The 21412-nt window shown below is 35.6% G+C and overlaps 1 protein-coding gene across 2 annotated transcripts in view; it reads right to left on the bottom strand.

Annotated features, from left to right (window-relative positions):
• Positions 1-21412, bottom strand: part of LOC110019398 (transmembrane protein 87A) — a 65672-nt gene that overhangs the window by 12475 nt on the left and 31785 nt on the right. For both annotated transcript variants that reach the window (XM_020717035.1, XM_020717036.1), the window contains exons 2-4: positions 20179-21112; positions 7469-7564; positions 6044-6180 (exon numbers count right to left, since the gene is read on the bottom strand). In XM_020717035.1, the coding sequence (XP_020572694.1) occupies positions 6044-6180; positions 7469-7564; positions 20179-21112 (1167 nt within the window). The remainder of the gene's footprint in view (positions 1-6043; positions 6181-7468; positions 7565-20178; positions 21113-21412) is intronic.

The raw sequence follows: 21412 nt of genomic DNA, 5'->3' as shown, positions 1-21412 counted from the left end.
TTCTGAAGTATTCCGCATTATTCTAAAATTCAACTGGTATCAGAGCCTAGTTTCGTACTCTAGCCACCAGCCCTCCTGTGAGAATTGTCGGATTCTCTTCCTGCCGTCCTCTATGCAGGAAGGGAGGGGAACAAATTTTTCTCGATCGAGAGAGGCGGTTGTGGAGGAAAGTGGGGTTCCGGCGAACACTAACTCCATCTTCCAATTCGACGTCAACTCGACGACTCCACAGGGGAGATCCGTTCGGACATACTCTGCAGAGAGAATCAAAGGAGCGTCTTCAAACTTCTCCTAGGGCAATCGGTCGGTGATCTGTCTGAAACCTCGGCGGATTTTTTCGCCGGCGATCGCTCGATGCCTTTTTTATTTCAAAACCATCTGATCCAGCTCCTCTCTTCTTCTCCGGCTCGCCGCTCGCTAGATCCAATAAACCGATGGTCCATGACGCTCGATTCGGCGAAAGTACTCCGATCCCGATACGAAGGGGAATAACAATTTTTTTCTCCAGATCCCTTGTAACGCTGCTCTACAACGATTTCACCGAGACTTGCTGCGAGCGCATCAACGACATCTCCGCCGCACCAAGGCAAGAAGCAGAAGACGCCACCTTTCCTTGACAAATCCGATGATTCCACGACCTTACTCCAAACACCCGAGCCCAGGACCTTGCATCTTCCATCCTCTCATCGATTTTGTGGGATATACACGCCAGTATCGCGGCTTGTTCGGACTTGAGAATCAAGACCCTTCTCCGTGTCCGCAGATCTGCACCGACGGTTGAAGCCCCAGCCGAACCCGAGCCATCTGGGAGGCGGTCGATCGGATCCTAGCAATACCAAGGGGGGCCAGAGTCGATGGAGTCGTGCCATCCTCTCTAATCGGAATCTCAATCTCAAGCAGCCAAATCCACTCACAGAAGTCTGCTGCCCCGCGTGGCCGAAGTTTTTCTCGGTTGTCTATGATGGCTTCTCTGTCAGGAAGAAGAAGAGGTCGCAGTTTCTCAAGTGCAAGGCAAGAGTCATTGGCAGGCTTGTTTCGAGATGTCGGAGGGTCTCGATCGGAGGGTCTCGTTCCCGACTCTTCTGGAGGAGGCTTCCGACTACATTGTTGCGCTCCAGATGCAGGTTTGTGCTATGGCTGCACTCACCGTCATTCTCTCATCCTCCGGTGAAGGAATGATTGTACTTGAGGCGTTGATTTTAACATCTGGTGTTGTATTATCGTTGACCGGCTATTCTTTCTGGGCTTCTAGAAAGGGGAAGGATTTCAGCTATCTTGGACCAGCTTTGTTTGTTGGCCTTGTAGTTCTTTTGTTAACAAGCTTTATTCAGATGTTCTTCCCACTTAGACCAACCTCTGTTGCCGTATTCGGCATACTTGGCGCTCTCGTCTTCTCGGCCTTTCTCATCTACAACACCGACAACTTGATCAAGCGTTATACCTACGACGAGTACATCTGGGTCACAGTTTCTCTCTATCTTGATGTCCTAAATCTCTTCCTCTCCATCCATCTTCATTATTTATATACAGAGCAATGTGAGCTGGACACTAGGCTTGGCTATCCCTGCCATCATGATGCTCATCTCCTGCATCCTCTCCCTATAGCAGCAACAGCAGGATCTCCTCGTGATCCCATAAGCAACAAGTTGTAGCAAGCAACAACCAATCCTCTCCAAGTTCTTCAGGCCCTCTGCCTGATCTCTTCCTCTTGTCCAGAAAAATCCTGTTGCAGGCCTTCCTCGCTGCAGAACCTCTTCCTTAGGCTCATCTGTTGGAATCTCCCTGCATTCAATTTTCAGGCCAACAAAAATTCCTCTACCAACTTGTAGGCTAGCCAGAATCACTTCCTCACTGTTGCTGGTTAGCTCTCGACATCTTCTTGGTGGTCAGAACTTCACCCTCAAGTACCAGCTTCCAAATGAAGACCTCAAACCGTTGCATCGTTGCATCTTCTTCCGCTGGCAGCAGATTCGATTCATCTCAATCGATTCTCTGTCCACATCCTTTTTGGCTAATCTGCAGGCCCTCCTCTGGAGCTCCTCCAGTTCTTCCGAGCACCAGACTTCTCCCTGCATGAGCTCCTTTGTTCAAATTATGTTGCTTGAATCTTCTTAGCAACAAACCTTCCTCCACCAAAAATTATTCCCTGCTAAACAGCCGAGTTTCCTGCCGCCAGAACTTCCTGCGGCCTTTCCTGTCGCCAGAACTTCCTGCGGCCTTTCCTGTCGCCAGAACTTCCTGCGGCCTTTCCTGTCGCCAGAACTTCCTGCGGCCTTTCCTGCCACCAGAACTTCCTGCGGTCTTTCCTGCCACCAAAACTTCTTGCGGACATATTTGCTTCCAATTCTCTCCCCTAGAACTTCCTGAACCTTCAGGCATACAAATGCAGCCAATTCTCTCCCCTGCAGCCTTTCCCGTCGTCGGACCTCCCTCATGCAGCTTTTCTCGCCGTCAGATCTACCTCAACAAAATTTTTTCCCTGCAGATTTCAGTCGGCTCTTCCCAAGGAAAGCATTGCTCTTTCCTGTAGCATTATTGCAGCCTTATCCGAGCACTACAACTTTCCTGAACACTGTCGTTGGCCCTCTGCAGCTTTCCTGCAACCTACCTACAGCCTCCCTGCAGCTTTCTTGCAGCTCTCCTGCAGCATTATTGCAGATTATTGCAGACTTCTTGTTGCTTTCATGCAATTATCAGTCAATCGGTGACTTATAAATTCATCAATGTCTCGAAATTGAGCTTAGCCCTCGTCCAGGCCACTCTCAGGCTTCGACCACTCACAGGTTTCGACATTCTCTGCTTCAAAGCTGTCAGGCTTCGGCGCCCTCAGGCTTCGGCATTCTCGGCTTTGGCACTTACGGTTTAAGGATTGTTGGAGTTTCTTGTTAGCAAATTGATGTTACATGTTCAGTCAGCATACCGCACCCGATGTTTTCAAATTCAAGTTGAATATGGTTTTCAACCATGTTCAACTTGAGGGGGAGTGTTGAAAGATCTGTTGAAAGATCTCATGAAAGATCTCAAAAATACTAATAATTATATTTCATATTTGTTATAACTCTATATTTAGAATGTTATAAATTATATGATGGACCTTGAGAATCTATATTTATTTCTCTCATTAATTAGAGAGATTAGCTGTCGCTTATATTTTGTTATTATTCATTTCATTTTCTATTGTATTCTGTTTTTATTATTTTTCATACCAGTAAATCATGTAATGAGTATTTATACCCCTCTTTGCATCAATAAAATCAAGCATTCTGAAGTATTCCACATTATTCTAAAATTCAACAAACTGCAATTCTGAAGTATTCCGCATTATTCTAAAATTCAACAAACTGCGAAGCACGACATTTTTTTAGACCAGCATTCATTAGAGTTAAATTTGTCCAAACTAGACAAATTTAATGAAGATCTTTAAATTTATGCTTATTGAGAGAATCATATCAAGCATTAGTTTTTATGCCATTATATATTTTCCTTTTTAAGTATTAAATTCCCTTTTATTTGTTATTTTCAATCTATGGCCGTGCTTATAAAAATGGCCAAGAAGGGTCGTAACATCAAAAAAGGCGTATTTTTTATTCTAGCTTTAGCTTAGTTTATTTAGTTGGCATAACTTCAATCTTGATTTAAATTAATGTAATCTCCACAAAAGATTGTGCGAATTGATAAATTCTTCATAGTCAACTTTTTTTTGAAGTCAAATAGTTTGATGTGGTAGTTGCTACTTGGCGAATACAATACTCTCCAGCATTACTAATTTAAATAAAAAAAAAGAAATTGTGCGGGTTGTTTCCCAACATTTGTGGGAGAGGGAGTGTAAGACTTCTACTTTCAGAAGTTGAGGGAGCAGATATTTGGGCTGATTCTTAGACTTATTTGGCCATGTGTGTTGAGAATGGTGGATACAGAGATGGTGCGATGTGCAGGAATGGCGTGACATTGTTTGATAGAATGGTGGATTGGTATTTTTACTATTTTTGGATTGGCATCTATTAGAATATATTATGAGATTACGTATTTAATCCCTTCCATTATTAGGAGATTGCCTCTATTATTGCTTTCCTATTCTATTTTATCATGTTTTTATTTCTTTCCTAGTTGGTGTATTTTGTAATGAGTTTATTTATCCCACCTTTAGTATCAATAAGAATTATCCTAGTTCAGTACTGACATGATATCAGAGCCTAGGAAAATTCTAATTAATCAGTATTGCTTTTAAATAATTTATTTGACTACAAGGCTATAAAAATTAAAATTACTAATTAAAAAAATAAAAATAGATTAAATTCTATTTAAATGAACTTTAATATAAATAACACAACTTAAATCATGCCCTGCCCTAACATTCTAATTATGTGTGACTAAGATTGTCAAAATAGCTCAATGTTCATGAATAGGTCGTGCTTGATTCCATAAGCAAACGAGCCAAAGACAAAAAATTTTTTTTGAACTCAATATATAACCTTGATTCCATAAGCAAACGAGCCAAAGACAAAAAAAATTTTTTGAACTCAATATATAAACGAGCCGAACATGAACAATGATATTTTTTTAACAAGTCGAGTCTGTGCTCGCTCTAACTCGGCTCATTTACACCCCTAACAGTTGCATGCGTGACTATAATCAAAACGACTCTTTGTTTGCATATAGCTCGTGCTTGGCTAGCTAAATATAAACGAGTCGAACACGAACAATGATATTTTTTAAAGAGCAGAACACAAGCTGAGCCCGGGTTCGCTCGTGTTCAGCTCGTTTACACCCCTACACGTAGTTGGTATAATAAGTCATATCATGCATGTCCCCTATAGGCACCATCTCCAAGATGTTCACCGAATTCTCAACTATTTAAAAAGCACTTCGGGCCCATGTTTCTCGTGCCAAACTTACTGTTCTATTGCAGTATACACAGAAGCTGATTGGGTTGGGTCCATCCATGATCGGCGATCTACCTCAGGGTACAACTCATTTTTTGTGGGACAATTTTGTCACGTGGAAAATTAAAAAACAGTCGGTGGTTTCTTGGAGCAGTGCTGAAGCTGATTTTTAGACCATGTCCTTAGGAATATGTAAAGCTCTCTGGTTAAGCATCATGCTCCGCAAACTGCGTATGTTGGTCTCCATCCCTCTACAATTGTTCTGTAATAATAAGAACGTCATTGCATTGCCCACAATCCGGTGCAGTATGATCGCAACAAGCATGTTGAGATTGACCGACAATTCATTAAGGAAAAACTCGATTCTGGGGAGATTTGTATTCCTTTTGTGTCGTATAGTGGCCAACTCGCACACATCCTCACAAAGAATCTTCCTCTAGGTCAGGCTATTAAGAGTATATAAATGGTGGCATTTAAATCAGAACATTTTGCTTAAAGAAAATTTCAATTCAAATTTCCAATCTTGATAGAGAAAGTTAGATGTTTGATTCCATACAGCATGGTATAAGCCCCTACCTGATCCCAGAGGAAGTTTCATCACCTCTATAAACTTACGGCCTAATTTTTCAATATTTCAGTCACAATTCTTTCCATGTCTAACATAATTTGCTATTGGCCAAATTAGTAGTGTTAGTTTTGATCAAAATTCGATAAGTCACAACTTCGATTATATGCAATTCAGTTATTCTGCTCGTTGATTTTATTTGTTTATAAATTTCTATTAAATTCTCAAATATTTACAATTATTTCAATCTCAATTGGGCTTAAAAATATTATTGCTTGCTTTTATTACAAGACATTGAGTTATTGGATTAATTGGTAACCAATAATCTATAATTGTATATTACACACCATATTAGTTGTATTCGAAAACTCAGAACCTATATCTTTATTATCAACAAAGTTGTACAATATTAAAAATTATTGCATGCAAAAAAATTTTGACAGAATTTTATTGTTAATCCCATTACCTGCTAAGTAACTGTCCAGGGGAGCAGAATTACTGACAAAAACCAATTATAAGTAAATTTATAGGAGGGTGATAAATTTGGCAACTGCGCAAGTAAAAAAGTACGTATAATGAGCCGCAATGAGAGTACCTAGTTGGATTTTGTGATGGAGCCCAGAGGAAACAAATAACTGCAAGAAGTATGTACGAAAGAACATTCCAAAAAGCAGAGATGATCCAAGCCCTTTGCCACAGCTCACTTAACGGGTCAGTTGCATTAAAGTACAACTGCACCATCACAAATTCAAAAGCTTTGGTGTATATTGAATCACTTGAATGTGACATAATTTTCTTAAAAGTAAAACAAGCTATGCTCAAAACCTGATGCCAAAAACTGAGCACCATTTTAAAAGAGCAATAAGAAGAAACGGTTTTTTGGAACATCTGATATATCAGAGAACAGCATACAGTGTATATTGAATCACTCAACGGGCAAGTTGCATTAAAATACAAGTGCACCATCACAAATTCAAAAGCTTTAGTGCATATTGAATCACATGAAATTGACATAATTTCATAAAAGTAAAATAAGCTATGCTCAAAACCTGATTCCAAAAACTAAGAACCATTTTAAAAGCGCAATAAGAAGAAACGGTTTTTTGAAACATCTGATATATCAGAGAACAGCATACAGTGCTTGGAAATTTAAAATAAAATTACAGAAAAAAAAAAAAAACCAAACAAAAACAAACAAAAGGTTATCTTCCACATATGCACAAATCATTTAATATTTATCTTCCAATCTAGTTCTAAATTGAATATCTAACATGAGTGCAATACTAGTCATGATGGTTTTCCTTGGAGAACCAGTGTGTACATCACTGCAAATAAGTGTTATAAAAAGGGTGGGGCTAAGTAAAATTGCCCCAGGTTAGTGATGTTTGGCAGGCTAAGACGCTGCCCTATGTGCCTGGGCTTTACCTTTTTTGCCTCATAGCAGGATGATAGCTCTATTATATAACTAAAATTAGACAATCAAATTACAAAGTTTGAACTTAATATAAATAACTTCTATATCTATTTAAGAAAATATGAATGAAAATTTATTAACATTTTAATCTCTTATGAGCTAAGTGATATCAAATAGATTCCTCTCCTACAACCCCATGGAAAAATCTAAGATTTAAGCCTGATTTGCCTTCAGCTCCTCAGACCATGTCTATACCAGATCTTTACTCCTCACCAAAGGCTTCCTCACAGCTCTTCGTTCTCTTGCCCACAAATAGCTAATCTTTGTAGAAGTCCAACACCAAATGGCCAGTGGTGTTTTTTTTTAATTTTGTTTAATTTTATATGTTTGTGTTAAACTATAAAGTTAAAATATAAATCATATGGTTAAAGATTTTAGATTTTAAATTTCTTTTTCTCATTTTTGAATAAGTAAGCTGAGTTTCCTTATGTCTCCGTGCCTTCTAAAATATTGTTGATAATAAACAGAATGTTCAAGGAGATTTAATAAATGTGTTTTTCCCTTGATGACTTAATTACTACGTCATGAAAGTATTATAGTACGAACCTCATAACCAATCCAGGCAACAGAAAGAAGCACGGACACAGCCAAGGAATTGGTGAACTTACGATACAAGTCCAGTTTGGCCACACTTCTTCGCACCTGAAGGAATAAGAAACATGACAAAAGAAAAGCATGGTCAATAAGACAATAGTGCAAGAAACTTCAACGAGAAAAATATTGAAGTGGTCCCTCCATGCACTAAAAGATAGCCAATGTGCAATTAACAATAAAGTATGAAAAACAGATTGCTGAAAGAAAGACAGTAAATGATTGTTTTCCTGAAGACGATAGCACAGGACAACCAGAACTCAAACAAGCACTAGGAAAAATACAAGAAAAAATTTACCCATACTGAACGTCTTTGAATGCATCCACGTGATTCAAGTCAAATTCTGCTTGATCTAATACCATTGTGTCAAATTGTGCTGATCTAATATTAATAGTGTACCTTATTACAGCAGTGTATAAGGTTTTTTTTTCTTTCCTTCATGTATGAATCATGAGTAAAATTTTTTTTACTACATGCAGCAAAAAGGCAATCAGATTAAGTCTTACACACAACAGAATGCTTTACACACATTCAACTTAGATACGATAGTGGAGATGTCAAAAGGTCCGTGATAAAATTTGTAGGGAACTGTTTGCATAAGATTTTGCTCCATAATTTGTGAAGCATTAAAATTTGAAAAAGAAGCTTTTTGGGGTTTGAAAATTGAGGCCTCAACAAACATAAGTGCAGTTAATTTTGTACTTAAAAAATATAATATGTGAAACAGAAATGGAGATTTACATATAACCACACAATGCTCATGTATTTACATATCTAACACCTAAACTTCCATATTTACATTTATAATACTTTGGTGATGTAAAACTATGCATGAAAAAGTGTATTCCACTTTTAGAAAATAAATAATATTGGCATTTTTGACGTGAAGTTAGAGATTTGGTACTATGTATATAAATATATGAAAGTTTGGGTGCTATTTACGTAAATAATAAGAATTGTGTGCTATGCATTGAAATGCCCCAAACACAATAATGAAATGCAGAGAAGACAAAAAAAAAAAAAATAGGCATGAGCCAAACTCAACCCCTTTTAGAGTTAAGGGGACAATAACACCAATCACTTGCCAAGTAGTACTACTCCGTTAACCAAAACTAAAAATATAATACCAAATCAAGCTTCAGAGTAAATTAGCCTCCATATTTTCATTTTTCAGATATTTAAATAGGTAAAAAGTCTTTTTGCCACATACATCTTGTTAGAAAAGACTTGATAAAATGAAAGGACAAAAGATAAACCAAGTTCAAGACTTCCGCAAGCAGATTCATTAGAGTTCCTTACACAAGGTGATGCAATGGAAATAATACAAAAGAAATTAGAATTTACATAACAAAAACACACTTTTTTTTGTAATTAAATTTCAAAATACAAAAAAAAGCCTAAACAAAATGATAATGCAATGATTAAATAAATTAAAGAAAGCAACAAAAAATTGAAACAAAAAAAAATCAGTGAGACTCAAGTTATGCATCAGCAATAAAAGATTTATAATGAATTCTGACCAAAATCAGGAACTCTTCAAAGAAACAATATTTAGAAGAAAGGTTTGAGGAAAACAATTATCCAAATAGAGAAAATTTAGGTATCAAGCAGATATAAGCAAATAACTTCCCTCAAAAATTGATGGCACAAGTAGCGCAGTTAAAGAAATCCAACATCCAATCGGCGCACACAAAATTGAAAAGAAAATTTGAAATTTTTATTAAGCACATAATTGAAATTTATGTGTAGTTTTGGGAAGGAAAAAAATAATTATTCCTCTTCAATTTCATTTGAAATGATTACAAAATAAATAGATGGTGATGGCACCCATATTAAGAACATCATAAACCAGTCATAACTCCCCATGAAAAAAAATGTAATAATTAAAAGATACAACAAACAACAACAACAACAAAGCCTTAATTCCACTATGTGGGGTCGGCTACATGAATCCTTTTTCTCCATTGCATTCTATTTAGTGTCATATTTTTATTTAGTTCTAATAAATTAAGATCATTTTTTATACAGTAAGCCCAAGTCCTCCTAGGTCTATCTCTACCTTTCTTAACATGAGTCAAATCAAAAACATCTACTCTCCTAATCAGATCATTAGTTATACGACGCTTAATGAGACCAAACCATCTAAGATGGCTTTCTCTAATTTTGTCCGTCACAGGAGTTACACCAACCCTATCAACCCTATTACGGCACCAACCCTATTACGGATATAATCATTTCACATTTTGCCTCTAAGTGTAAAGCCACTCATCCACCTAATCATTCTCATCTCGGCAACACTTAACTTAGTATTATGATTCTCTTTTAAAACCCAACATTCAACACCATAGAGCATTGCAGGTCTCACCACCGTCTTATAAAATTTTCCTTTCAATCTAAGTGGTACTTTTCTATCACATAAAAGGCCTGAAGCACTTCAACCAACGAACCAACGAACTTGAATTCTACTATTAACATTCCCATCTATATCACCATCGCTTTGGACAACAAACCCGATCTAAATCATTCACACCTTTTAATAATTTGATAGCCCAAAGTTACACTTCTATCACTAGAGCTACTGCTACCAAAATTACAATCCATGTATTCAATTTTAGTTCTACTAAATGAAGGCCTTTAGACTACGATGTAGACCTCCATAATTCAAGTTTTTCCTGGGCTTTTTCTCTCGTCTTATTCACGAGAAGGATATCATCAACAAAAAGCATACAACAACGTTCATCATCCTATAAATGTCCAGTAAGACCATCCAAAACTAAAGCAAAAAAGATATGGGTTTAAAGTCAATCCCTAATGTAATCTAACAAAAATAGGAAAACATTTGCTCAATCCTCATTCAGTTCGAACACAAGTAACAACTCTAGTAAAACATATTAATAATAAAAAGCTCCAATAAACAAAAATAATATAAGAGCTCAAAGTTAGGCCTGAGCAGTCCTTTGGTGAAGATTAGAACATGCTAATAATAAAAAGCTCCAATAAATGAAAAATAATAAAAGAGCTCAAAGTTTGGCCTGAGCAGTCCTTTGGTAAGGACATCCGCTATTTGTTAAGCAATAGAGATAAATAACATACAAATAACTCCATAATCAATCTTCTCTTCCATGAAGTGTCTGTCAATCTCCACATGCCTTGTGCGATCACGTTGCACATGATCTCTTGCAATGCTTATGGAAGTTTTATTGTCATAGTATAACTTCATTAGCATATCTATTGGAATTTGTAGCTTTTTAAGTTAGCTTCAACCAAAACATCTCACCTACTTTGTTAGCCATAGCTCGATATTATGCTTTGGCACTGCTCCTTGCCACCACATTTTGTTTCTTACTTCGTCAGGTAACCAAATTTACCCAGACATAAGTACGGTACTCAAAAGCCTATCTCCTGGCAACAATTGAGCCTGCTCAAACTGCATTGGTGTATGCCTCTATATTCTGTTACATGGTCTTTTGAGAGAGTAAATCATTACCCGATATACTTTTTAGGTATATGAGAATCCTGTTAACTCCTTCAAACTATTTCCCAAAGGAAGAATGCATAAATTGATTTACAAGGCTTATAGCAAATGTGATAAATGGTTGTGTCTGTGATAAGTATATTAAGTTTCCCACCAAAATTTGATATCGAGTTGTATTTACTAGGTCGCATTCCTTCCCATCTCACTGCTTTTGATTGAGATCAATTATAGTGTTTACAGACCTACAACCACTCATCTCAATTTTATTTAAAAGATCAAGCACATATTTCCTTTGGGAAACTATAATCCCTTTCTTCGATCTAGCAACCTCCTTGCGAAGAAAATACCTCAAAGATCCTAAGTCCATGGTCTAAAAGACTAACGAGAGGGAAGTCTTCAACCGGTTCATTTCATCTATGTCATCTCAGGTGAGAATTATATCATACACATATACAATAAATATGGTTATCTTCCCCTCCTTTGAATGCTGAAGAACATTGTATGATCTCCTCATCCTTGATTATACATTTGGCTTTTACAAAAACCACGTTCTCGGTGATAGCTTCAACCCACAGAAGGATTTTTTTAGTTTACACACATCTGTTTCGAACTTCTCATTAAATCCTAAGGATGCATTCATATATACTTTTTACTCCAAATCAACATTAAGGAATGCATTCTTTATATCCAACAGTTGTCGGGATCAGTCAAAATTAGTTGCAAGTCACAGAAGTACCCTTACAGAGTTTAGTTTTGCAACAAGAGCGAATGTTTCTAAATAAGCAATGCCATATGCCTGAATGAATCCCTTAGCAACCAATCTAGCTTTGTGACGTTATAAGGATTCATCAAAATTGTAGTTGATTGTAAACACAAATTTGCATCCGGCGGTTATCTTTCTTCTAGGTAGATCAAACACTTCATGTTTCATTTTTTTCAAGACCTTTCATCTCCTCAAAACAACCTCCATTCACTTGGGGACTTTCAGGGCATCCTGCACAATTCTAGGAATCTTCATATACAATATTGTGAGGTAAAAGCACTTAAAGTAAGTGAGAGATTTTCATATGCACATAATGAGACAATGAATGTTAGGTGAAAGACATTTCCCCAATAGGAAGGCTAGGCTCATTAGACTTAAGATTCAAACTATGCTTTGATTCAAGACTAGAAGATTTTGAATTGAAGATGAAGTAGACTAAATATGAGATAAAGGATTAATGAGACTTTACCCGAGTTTGCAGATTCTGAGCAGTGAAAAAAATTTGTAGATCCATTCTTTTGAGTTGTTCTCTGTCGCAAGTAGACAATGTCAAACAGTATCACTGTTATCTTTTTTCCTCGTCTCTTCGTTGTTATGAACATCATGAGATAGTATAGTAGAACTTCAGTACCTAAAAAACTTGGTGCATTCTCTAATGATATAATATCTCATGAGTTTTCAAGTTGAACAATTAAAATTGGGGACATACAATTTTGGTATTCTTTGATTTGAATAAAATCTTGAAACTCGGTAGACACACCTTTGTTTTATACTTCCTCTTGAAAATAAAATTAAAAAAATAGTTGTAATTCAAAAAATGAAATATCTATGATAGAATTTGTTTTTAATAATTGGGATCAAAACATATATACCTTTTGGTTAGAAGCATAACCAACAAACACATATTTTTTAGCTCGGGGTTTAAGTTTTCTTTGATTATGAATGCGAACAAAAGCAGTACACCCAAATATCTTTAGAGGTAAGGAAGATGAGAGCCAATTTTTTTAAAAAAATTTAAAACGTGTTTCAAATTTTAAAACCTTATTAGGTGTTCTACTTATGAGAAAGTAACAATAAAAACAGCTTCACCAAAAAGATATTAGGCACTGATTGCTAAATAACAATACCCGAGCTACCTTCAATAAGTGTTTGTTTTTTCTTTTAGTCAACCCATTTTATTGAGGAGTGTCGACATAAAAGCTTTAATGAATAATTCCTTCTTCAACAAAGAATTAACCTAAGGTGTTTTTGAAATACTCTTGACCATTATCATTCTGTAATATTTGAATGATTGTTTGAAATTGTGTTTGTACCATAACATAAAATTTTTTAAAAGTATTTCTAATTCAAAATTTTCTTTCATTAGATAAACCCAACTTAGCCTAGTTTGATCATTTGTGATAGTCACAAATCATTTTTTTCCATAATGTATAAGGATTTTAAAAGGATCTCATATATCACTATGAATCAAAATAAATGATGTAGTTGATTCATACATTTGTGGAGAAAACTATACACAATGATGCTTACAAACTGACACACTTCACATTGAAATAATGATATTTTTATTCTGAAATAATTTAGGAAACAAGTATTTTAGATAAAAAAAACTCAGATGACCTAATCTATGATGTCATAACATAATTTCATTTTCTTTAGAAATATAAACAAAATTTAAACCAGTATTTTGACACTATCTATTTGAGTCAAGCCTATCGTCAAAATAGTAAAGTTCAACTATTTTTTTAGCACTTCTAACCATCCTCCTCGTGGTTAAATCCTGAAACTCACTACAAGAAAAATAGAGATTAGTTTAACATTGATGATCAACAATAATTTTACTGATCGACAACAAGTTGCGTGATAGATTAGAAATATGGAGAACATCATGAGGGGTTAACAACAAGAAGAGTTTCATAAGTTCTTTCCCAACAATTACCAAGAAGGAACCATCAATAATTTTAATCTTTTTATAGCCCGAACAAGGTCTATAAGAAGAAAATAATTTATAACAACCAGTTATGTGATCTCTTCCATCATAATTAATTATCCACAAATGAGAAAAATTAGGAATAACACCTAACAAAGCAGTGGCCAAAGAATTACCCTTTCGTACTAAAGAGCACGATGGAGTCAGCAAATTTTGGAGATTGAAATTATTTGTGTGAGTGCTCTAATTGCTCATTGGTGAAAGAATTGTGTTCGAGTTAGCAGGCAGCTCATGAGTTTCTTCAGTAATGGATTGCTAAGCTCGACCTACATGCATGGATTTTAATTTACAATTTGCAAGTTTACTATGATACTTCCAACATGTCTCTTTTGTGTGCCATGATTTTTTGCAATGCTCGAACCATGATATTTTTTTCAAAATTTTCTGTCATTGTCAACACCTTTCAACACAATAACTGAGTTCTGCTATTCAATATTGACATATGATTTGGTGTTGCACATTATAATTTTTCTCCTTGCCTCTTCACATCTAACTTTCGCAAAAAACTTCTTGAATTGAGGGTTCAATTTTCCTACCAAGGATGCGACCTCAGACTTTGTCTAAATTTCGATTAAGACCTACTAGGAACATGTAGACTCGATTGTTTTATTCTCTTTTATTGTGGCAAGCATAATCATTTAAATTCTCTCAGATGTCATCATAGCATTGATCAAACTCCTGTCATCAAGTTACCAACTCATTATTAGACGTTGTATCATGGTCATTTTATTTGGATTTCCAAAGTTAAGTTTTCAACAAAAAATTCTAGGAAGAATTCTTCAAGTCTGAATAGAGATCTCTAACGGCCTCCCAATTATCTCGAGCAGTATGAAGGAATAATTTGGGTTTTCTGTGTTAGGTTTGGAGTTGAAGAGTCAAACCATAACTAGAGAATTTTTGGAATGCCATTTTTTCAGATTGAGATAACCTGCATTAGGTTTTGAAATTTCTCCTGTTAAATATCCAATTGTGTCTCTTTCGTAGTTTGCCAATTATATAGATTGAGATAACCGAAGGTAGTTATGTCCATTAAGTTTAATCACTGTGAGATATGGTGGTAAGTTCTATCAACAATACTCTGTCGATAAGAGTATAGGGTGAGGTGATGTGGTTTCAAAGTTATTGGAACCAATCGATGTAGTATCATTTCTTTGAACTCTCGTCATCATTGTTGATTTGTACATCCTTTTAATTTGAACAACACCACGATCTCAATTGTGTAAGCGGAGCGGAACTTCTTTGCACCACAATCCCAAATGTTGTTTATGATCAAGAACAGTGCGAAACTCTTTTAGGCCACAATTTTGATCATTGTTTGCGATCAAGAACGACAGAAAACTCTTGTGCGCCGGCTAAAAAAAAAGGGATAATGAAAGCGCTCAACCGATCGTCAATAAAGAACCCTCATCTGATGTTGCAGACATTGTAGTCTCCTTGCTTGTAACTACAAATGCCGCAGAATCTCCTTGCTACCCGTTGATCTTCATCTATCGTAATCCAGATGTCACCTTCTCAACCCTCTTGAACGATGTGGAATCGCGAGGGAAGTACGGGCACTGCTGAATTGTGAGGAAACTATGAATGCGGCAGAATCTCCTTGTTGTTTCTCAATACAGAACCCTCTCGGACGTTGCAGAATCGCAAGGGAAAACAAACAGGGGTTTGTCGATCTTTGTCTGCAGCAATCCCAATGTCGCCTTCCTAAACGTTAATGTCATAACACGAAGGAGTCATCTCACGTCACCCCGGAGTGGGGTTAGGGTTAACCGGTTAGGTTGCCGACTCCGATACCATGTATAGTTTTGAGAAGAAAAAATAATTGTTCTTCTTCAATTTCATTTGAAATATTTACAAATTAAGTAGATAAGGATGACTCTCATATTAAGAATATAATAAATCATTCATAACTCCCCATGATTAAAAAAATAATAATAATAATTAAAACATATCAATAATACAAAACACTAACAGACGAAAAATAATAAAAGATACTAACAAAAAAACTTTTTGTATAATTTCAATAATATGCTTCAGGTGCTGATATTTATAAGCATATAATCTCCCGTCAGTTGTCTCTCATTTGTTTAATTCAAATTTTAAAAAATGATTTTGGTACAGTAAAATAAAAATAAGTTCAATAATAACAAGATTTAAACACACAATGGAAGACCTGCAATAGGATAGCTAGATAAAAAAATAGACCAAATATAACAACAACAAAAAATCAAAAATAGCACTATGTATACGACCCCTATAGTTCACAAACATGATCAATTGTAGTGCCAAATCAAATTCAACAAAATTAGATATGAATTTGAATTGTAACTACAAACAGTATTCTTTATCTAATATATCATCAAATAAATATATATAATCTACAACCCAATCAAAAAAATCAAGATTGAATTATACATAAGTTTAGTGTTGGTGGGCAAAGGAGATTGCAGTGCACTACTCGTTAGGAAGATTAATCATAGGAACGATAGTCCTAGTAGAATGATCATAATATGCCTCAATGTTTAAATATCAACCTAAAACCTCAAATAGTGTTTTGGGGAAGGGCCAAATCCTAAAATAGTCCCCAACTATTCGCATAGCCAATTTAGTTTCATATTATCACATATTTAAATTAGTTCCTCAACCATACAAAAGTGATCCAAAATGGTCCCTCAACAACTAAATTAAAATCAATTTTGTATAGTCTTGAAGCTAAATTAAGATAATTTTGTATCACAATTTCTACAAAAGAGACCATTTTGAATCAATATTGTATAATCAATGGAATAAATAGAAGAAATGCAATAATCTGTGACAAAATTAGCTACATATAAATAATCAAGCGCTATTTCAAAATTTATTCATTACGGTGATGTATAGTTTAGTTAATTCCTAGGTTGTTTAAAGAAACAAGAAGTGGTAACAAAATAATTTAGTGACATCCCATGTGTGGTTATAAGACATGTAAAACATGATATTATTAAAAAATGATATACTTGTTTTAATGACAACCCTAAATTGTTTATGCAATTGGTCGCCATACCCATTGAAGGACAAATATATCTTTTTAAGGTTGTTTCATATCTCTGACTATATTGATTTTGTTTCATTTGCAATACTTAGATTAAATAATTAAGCATGTCCTACAAATGCTGTTTCAACAACTTTAAATATTTTTGGAATTAGTTGTGGTAATAATCAAAGAAGTCTTCCAAATTACCAATCCATTCTAAGAAATTTTCAAGGTTAAACTATTGATTAAAAGCGTGCACAGAAAGGCCTCAAATTTATGGCCTTTCTTGCTGAGGCAGCTACCTCAAATTAATGAGTATATGAAAAAAACTGATATATTAAATTATAATATAATTATAACATACTTAATAATCAATATTGCATACATTTCATTTTTTTTAGTTAAATTATAATGAATCACTTAGTTATGGAAGAAATTTATTATTTTATTCTAAATTATATATATATATATATATATATATATAAATGGACCGCAAAGTGCATTTATGATCCACTCGTGTGATGTCCAAGGAAAGCCTCGAACTCGGGACCCCAAGGGTCTTTACACATTCTGTTTACCAAACAGTTAAAATGTTCGCACAAAGTAGTGTGTGTGTGTGTGTGTGTGTGTGTGTGTGTATACACGAATTTGTGCAAGATGGCGAATTTCGTCGTCTCTGCTAGGGTTTCGCATGGCGATTTCAGTCGTCTTTGATTCAGCCGCGCTCGAAGGAAGAGAGCTTGCACCTCATCGCCTTTGTTTCGCCTATTGTGTTTCTTTGTCTCTCCATCTCGCGTCTTCAGCTTCGTCGGCTTGCGTCTTCGCGTCTCCCTGCTTGTTGCGTTTTCGTCGTTTCTCCATTTCAGCTTCGCGTCTCCCTGCTTACTGCGTTTTCGTCTGTTTCGACGCCGAGATCTTCGCGTCTTCCATTTTCATAGCACCGTCTATTTTGACACTGCGTTTCACCTACTGCGCTTATATCGGAGCATCATAGCAGGTGAAACATCTCCCTGCTTTGATGGCGCTCCCTCCCTCGGTTGAACCTGGCAAAGCCTCCTTCGCCCACGTGATGGGATCCTCAGGTGGAAATGACGATTGTCTTCCCATTAAGCTATAAGGAATGTCGTGATGGTACATGTGACTGCTCCTTTTTTAAGAAGGCAAGTAGGAACTGTTGGAAAGCAACACTCTTTTTTTTTATTTAGAAATTTCAACTTTAACTGAGAAATGCGAGTTCGCTCTTAATGAAAAATTTCAATGGAGGCACCCACCTATGGAAGTTATCAGAAAGAGTTTTGATGATCTCAAACTAGAAGACAAGTGGAAAATGAGACTCTTTAATGGGAGGTATGTGTTGATTCAGTTAACTGCAGCTGAAGACTACACTCGGATTTTCTCTAAAAAATATTTTAACAATGCAGGAAAGTCAATGAAGTTACTCAAGTGATTCTCTCCTTTTGACCCAAACCATGAATCTCCCACTGTATCAGTATGGTTTAGTTTACCTGGTCTCCAGCTGCATTTTTTTAATCATCAGATTCTCTATTTTATTAGGGTCATACTTAGGGATCCTATGAAACTAGATTTACCCACCTTCAATCTAACCAGACCTTCTGTGACCATAATAATTATGAAAAGTGATATTACTTTACCTGATATTACTGAAGTCTGGCTAGACACAACTCATAATGGATATTGACAACAAGTTGTCATGGAACGGACATTTTTATTGTACTCATTGCAAGATGTTTGAGTATACGCTTGATAAATATCACAGGCTCCATCCTAATTTAAAATCTAAAGCTCAAGTGAATAAGGATGGGTCTAACCCCACTGCTCTGGACAGATCTGCTCCACCTGTGGAAGAAATTATCACAAGATAGGAACTGGTATCTAATTTAATTGCCACTGTGGACACCCCTGACAATATTGTTTTTGTTTCTGTGATTGATGTGATGTCGGATGGCTCTACTAATTTGTATGGACAGGTTGACTCTTTGGTAGAGAGAGAGTGAGAGAGAGAGAGTGAGAGAGAAGATTATAAAGATAAAAGAAAGATTGAATCGGATCATAAAATTAATATATATGACTCTTCTAAAAATGTTGAAATTAAAAAAAATTATGATGGTTCTTGATCCTCATGACATATTTTAATTTTAAATTGAGTGCTTACCTTAATTCTTGTTTCACGCTATCACTTAAAATGACATTTAAAATTAAGATCTGTTTTTTTTTTCTCATTGTGTGTTTAATAACAAAATAAATATAATGACGGTTTATGACATATTTATAAATTGCGTTTAACTTTAAGACTTTTTTTGGGCTTACGTATCAATTCACCTCGACACTTAAGACTCATCTTATTAAGGTAAAATGCCTAAGTTCCCAACTTGCCTTTTTAAATTTTGGTTAAACCTCTCAATAAATGTAGAAATGTAATTTTAAACCTTAAGATAATTATGTTGTATCTGTTTAAAACTATAATTTACTAGATTTCCTATGAACTACATTTATTAACTCTATTATTGAGCCAATTAATGTTTTAATTATAGTCGACATGATGATGCAACCATAAGTCTCATACTATTTTAATAGAAGACATTCTAAAGTCTAGATTCCTAATACAGCTAAATGATGCAATGGAATTAGATAATAAAAATAAATTATAATTCATAGAACAAAAACCACCAATATAACAAAAACTCGCTTAATTTAGATGGAGTCTTGAAAATATAAAAAGTCCAAACCACATGATAATGCAAAAATAAAATAAATTACAGAACTCAACAAGAAACTGAAGTACTAATATTTAGATAGATAATCAAAATTTTGTAGTGAAATTGAAGCAGCTAAGTGAAAGGAATTTAGGACTAATTCCCTGTGTACAAAGCTCAAAACATATCAGAGAAGCTTCCTGTGTCCAACAGGAGGCATGAAGAAATTCTGTAAAAGTTCATTTTCAAATGTCAACCATCTGATGATCTGGTTAGGAGAGTAGATCAGGCTGCGACCTCACAGGGACTTTGACCATGGAAATGAGCCTGCTAGTTTTAGATTCGACTTATATTTAGAAAGGAAAAGGTAGACCTAGAAAGGCTTGGGCATATTGTATTAAAAAATGATCTTAATTTATTAGAATTAAATGAAAATATGACAATCAATAGGACGCAATGGAGAATGGAGGATTCATATAGCTGACCCCACTTAGTGGGATAAAGGCTTGTTGTTGTTATTGTATAAGCGATGAGCTAATAAAGGTAAATAAGATAGAATATAACTAGACCAATAGCGAGTACTGATCATGTAATGAATAAGACAAAAAAAAACTATCTCAAACTAGGTTTTGATTGCAAAAGTTGGAATCTAAAAAAATCAGATGTATATAGAATAATCATATATAACATTACAACGTAAATAGGAGCCAACCTGAAGCTTTTCAAGTGTTTTGGATAGGGATGAAAATATCCATATAATGAAGCAAGAATCCAAGAGAGCAACAGGAAGAACCAGGAATAGCCTTCCTTTTCCAGAGAAGTCGTTGATGTTACCCAAGTGTTCCACAAGCTCAAGGGCTTCCGACGTTATGAAATACACCACACCAAGAAGGATAACTTTAGAAGTAATGCCACCTAAAGTTGGTCTTACAACACCATAACCCATCGAAACCACCAAAAGAAGCATCCTTGAAACAGTCTTTTTGACAGCAGTGAAAGTCACAGCCCAAATGGTAATGCCCATTGGCCGGCTCCCAGAGTCATTAAAATTTGCATACTCAAAGTACCAAAAAGCCATTTCACACATGCCTAGTGCAATTACAGCTGTAATCAAGTAGTGAAGCTGCAATGTATCTTTCCAGAACCGCACAAATTGAAGAAACCAAACAAGGCCAAGTGCAAGATATGCCAAAGACATTAAACCATGAAATGTCATCAATGGTGCCATTTTACCAGGCAGATAACCTCCTGGATTTCTCCAAACGGTTCTTCCACTGATCGTCAAACCTTGTAGTTGCGGGTCACAGAACATAAAATAGAGATAGTACATTCCAGTTTTTTCTATGGGAATATTTTGAGTAATCATAGTTGCTTCCTCATTTGTCCCATCAAAAAAAGTCTGTATGCGCTTTGGCCATTGGGAGTTATCAGGATTTGGATGAATGATTACCTCTGCTAACTTGCAAGATTTCTCTTGGTGAAGTTGTGGAGTGCAGCATATGTCTTCAGAATTTAAAAATGCACCACCAATTCGGTCTCTGTCCTGAATTTCAAGTATTATGGCTTCCACCAGGCCGGTGCTTGATTGCATAGCATGATGCATTGATGCTGACTCTTTCGTTCGGCGAAAGATAACAGAGTCAAATCTGAAAATGCGAACAGAAATATGTTTTCATACGTGATACAAACAGAAATATGTTTTCATACATGCAGTAATAAAGAAGTAAAAGTCTTGATGCAAATAACAACCGGCAATGAGGCATGGGAAAAGAAAAGAAAGAAGCAAATGTATTTTCAATTCCAAATTCATACGAGCACGTTCAAATATCAACACCACCATGTTGACCTCATTTTTGTGAGGTCTTGTCTTCTCCTCCTTAGAGCCTAGATTCTAGCTCTAGAAATTCCTATGGACCATTTTAGAAAACTAGAATTGAGACTCACCT

Source organism: Phalaenopsis equestris, unplaced genomic scaffold (genome assembly GCF_001263595.1).
Source record: "Phalaenopsis equestris unplaced genomic scaffold, ASM126359v1 Scaffold000055, whole genome shotgun sequence".
NCBI lineage: Eukaryota > Viridiplantae > Streptophyta > Magnoliopsida > Asparagales > Orchidaceae > Phalaenopsis > Phalaenopsis equestris.
Note: the sequence above shows the minus strand (reverse complement) of the source record. Positions and strands in the feature narration are given on the sequence as shown.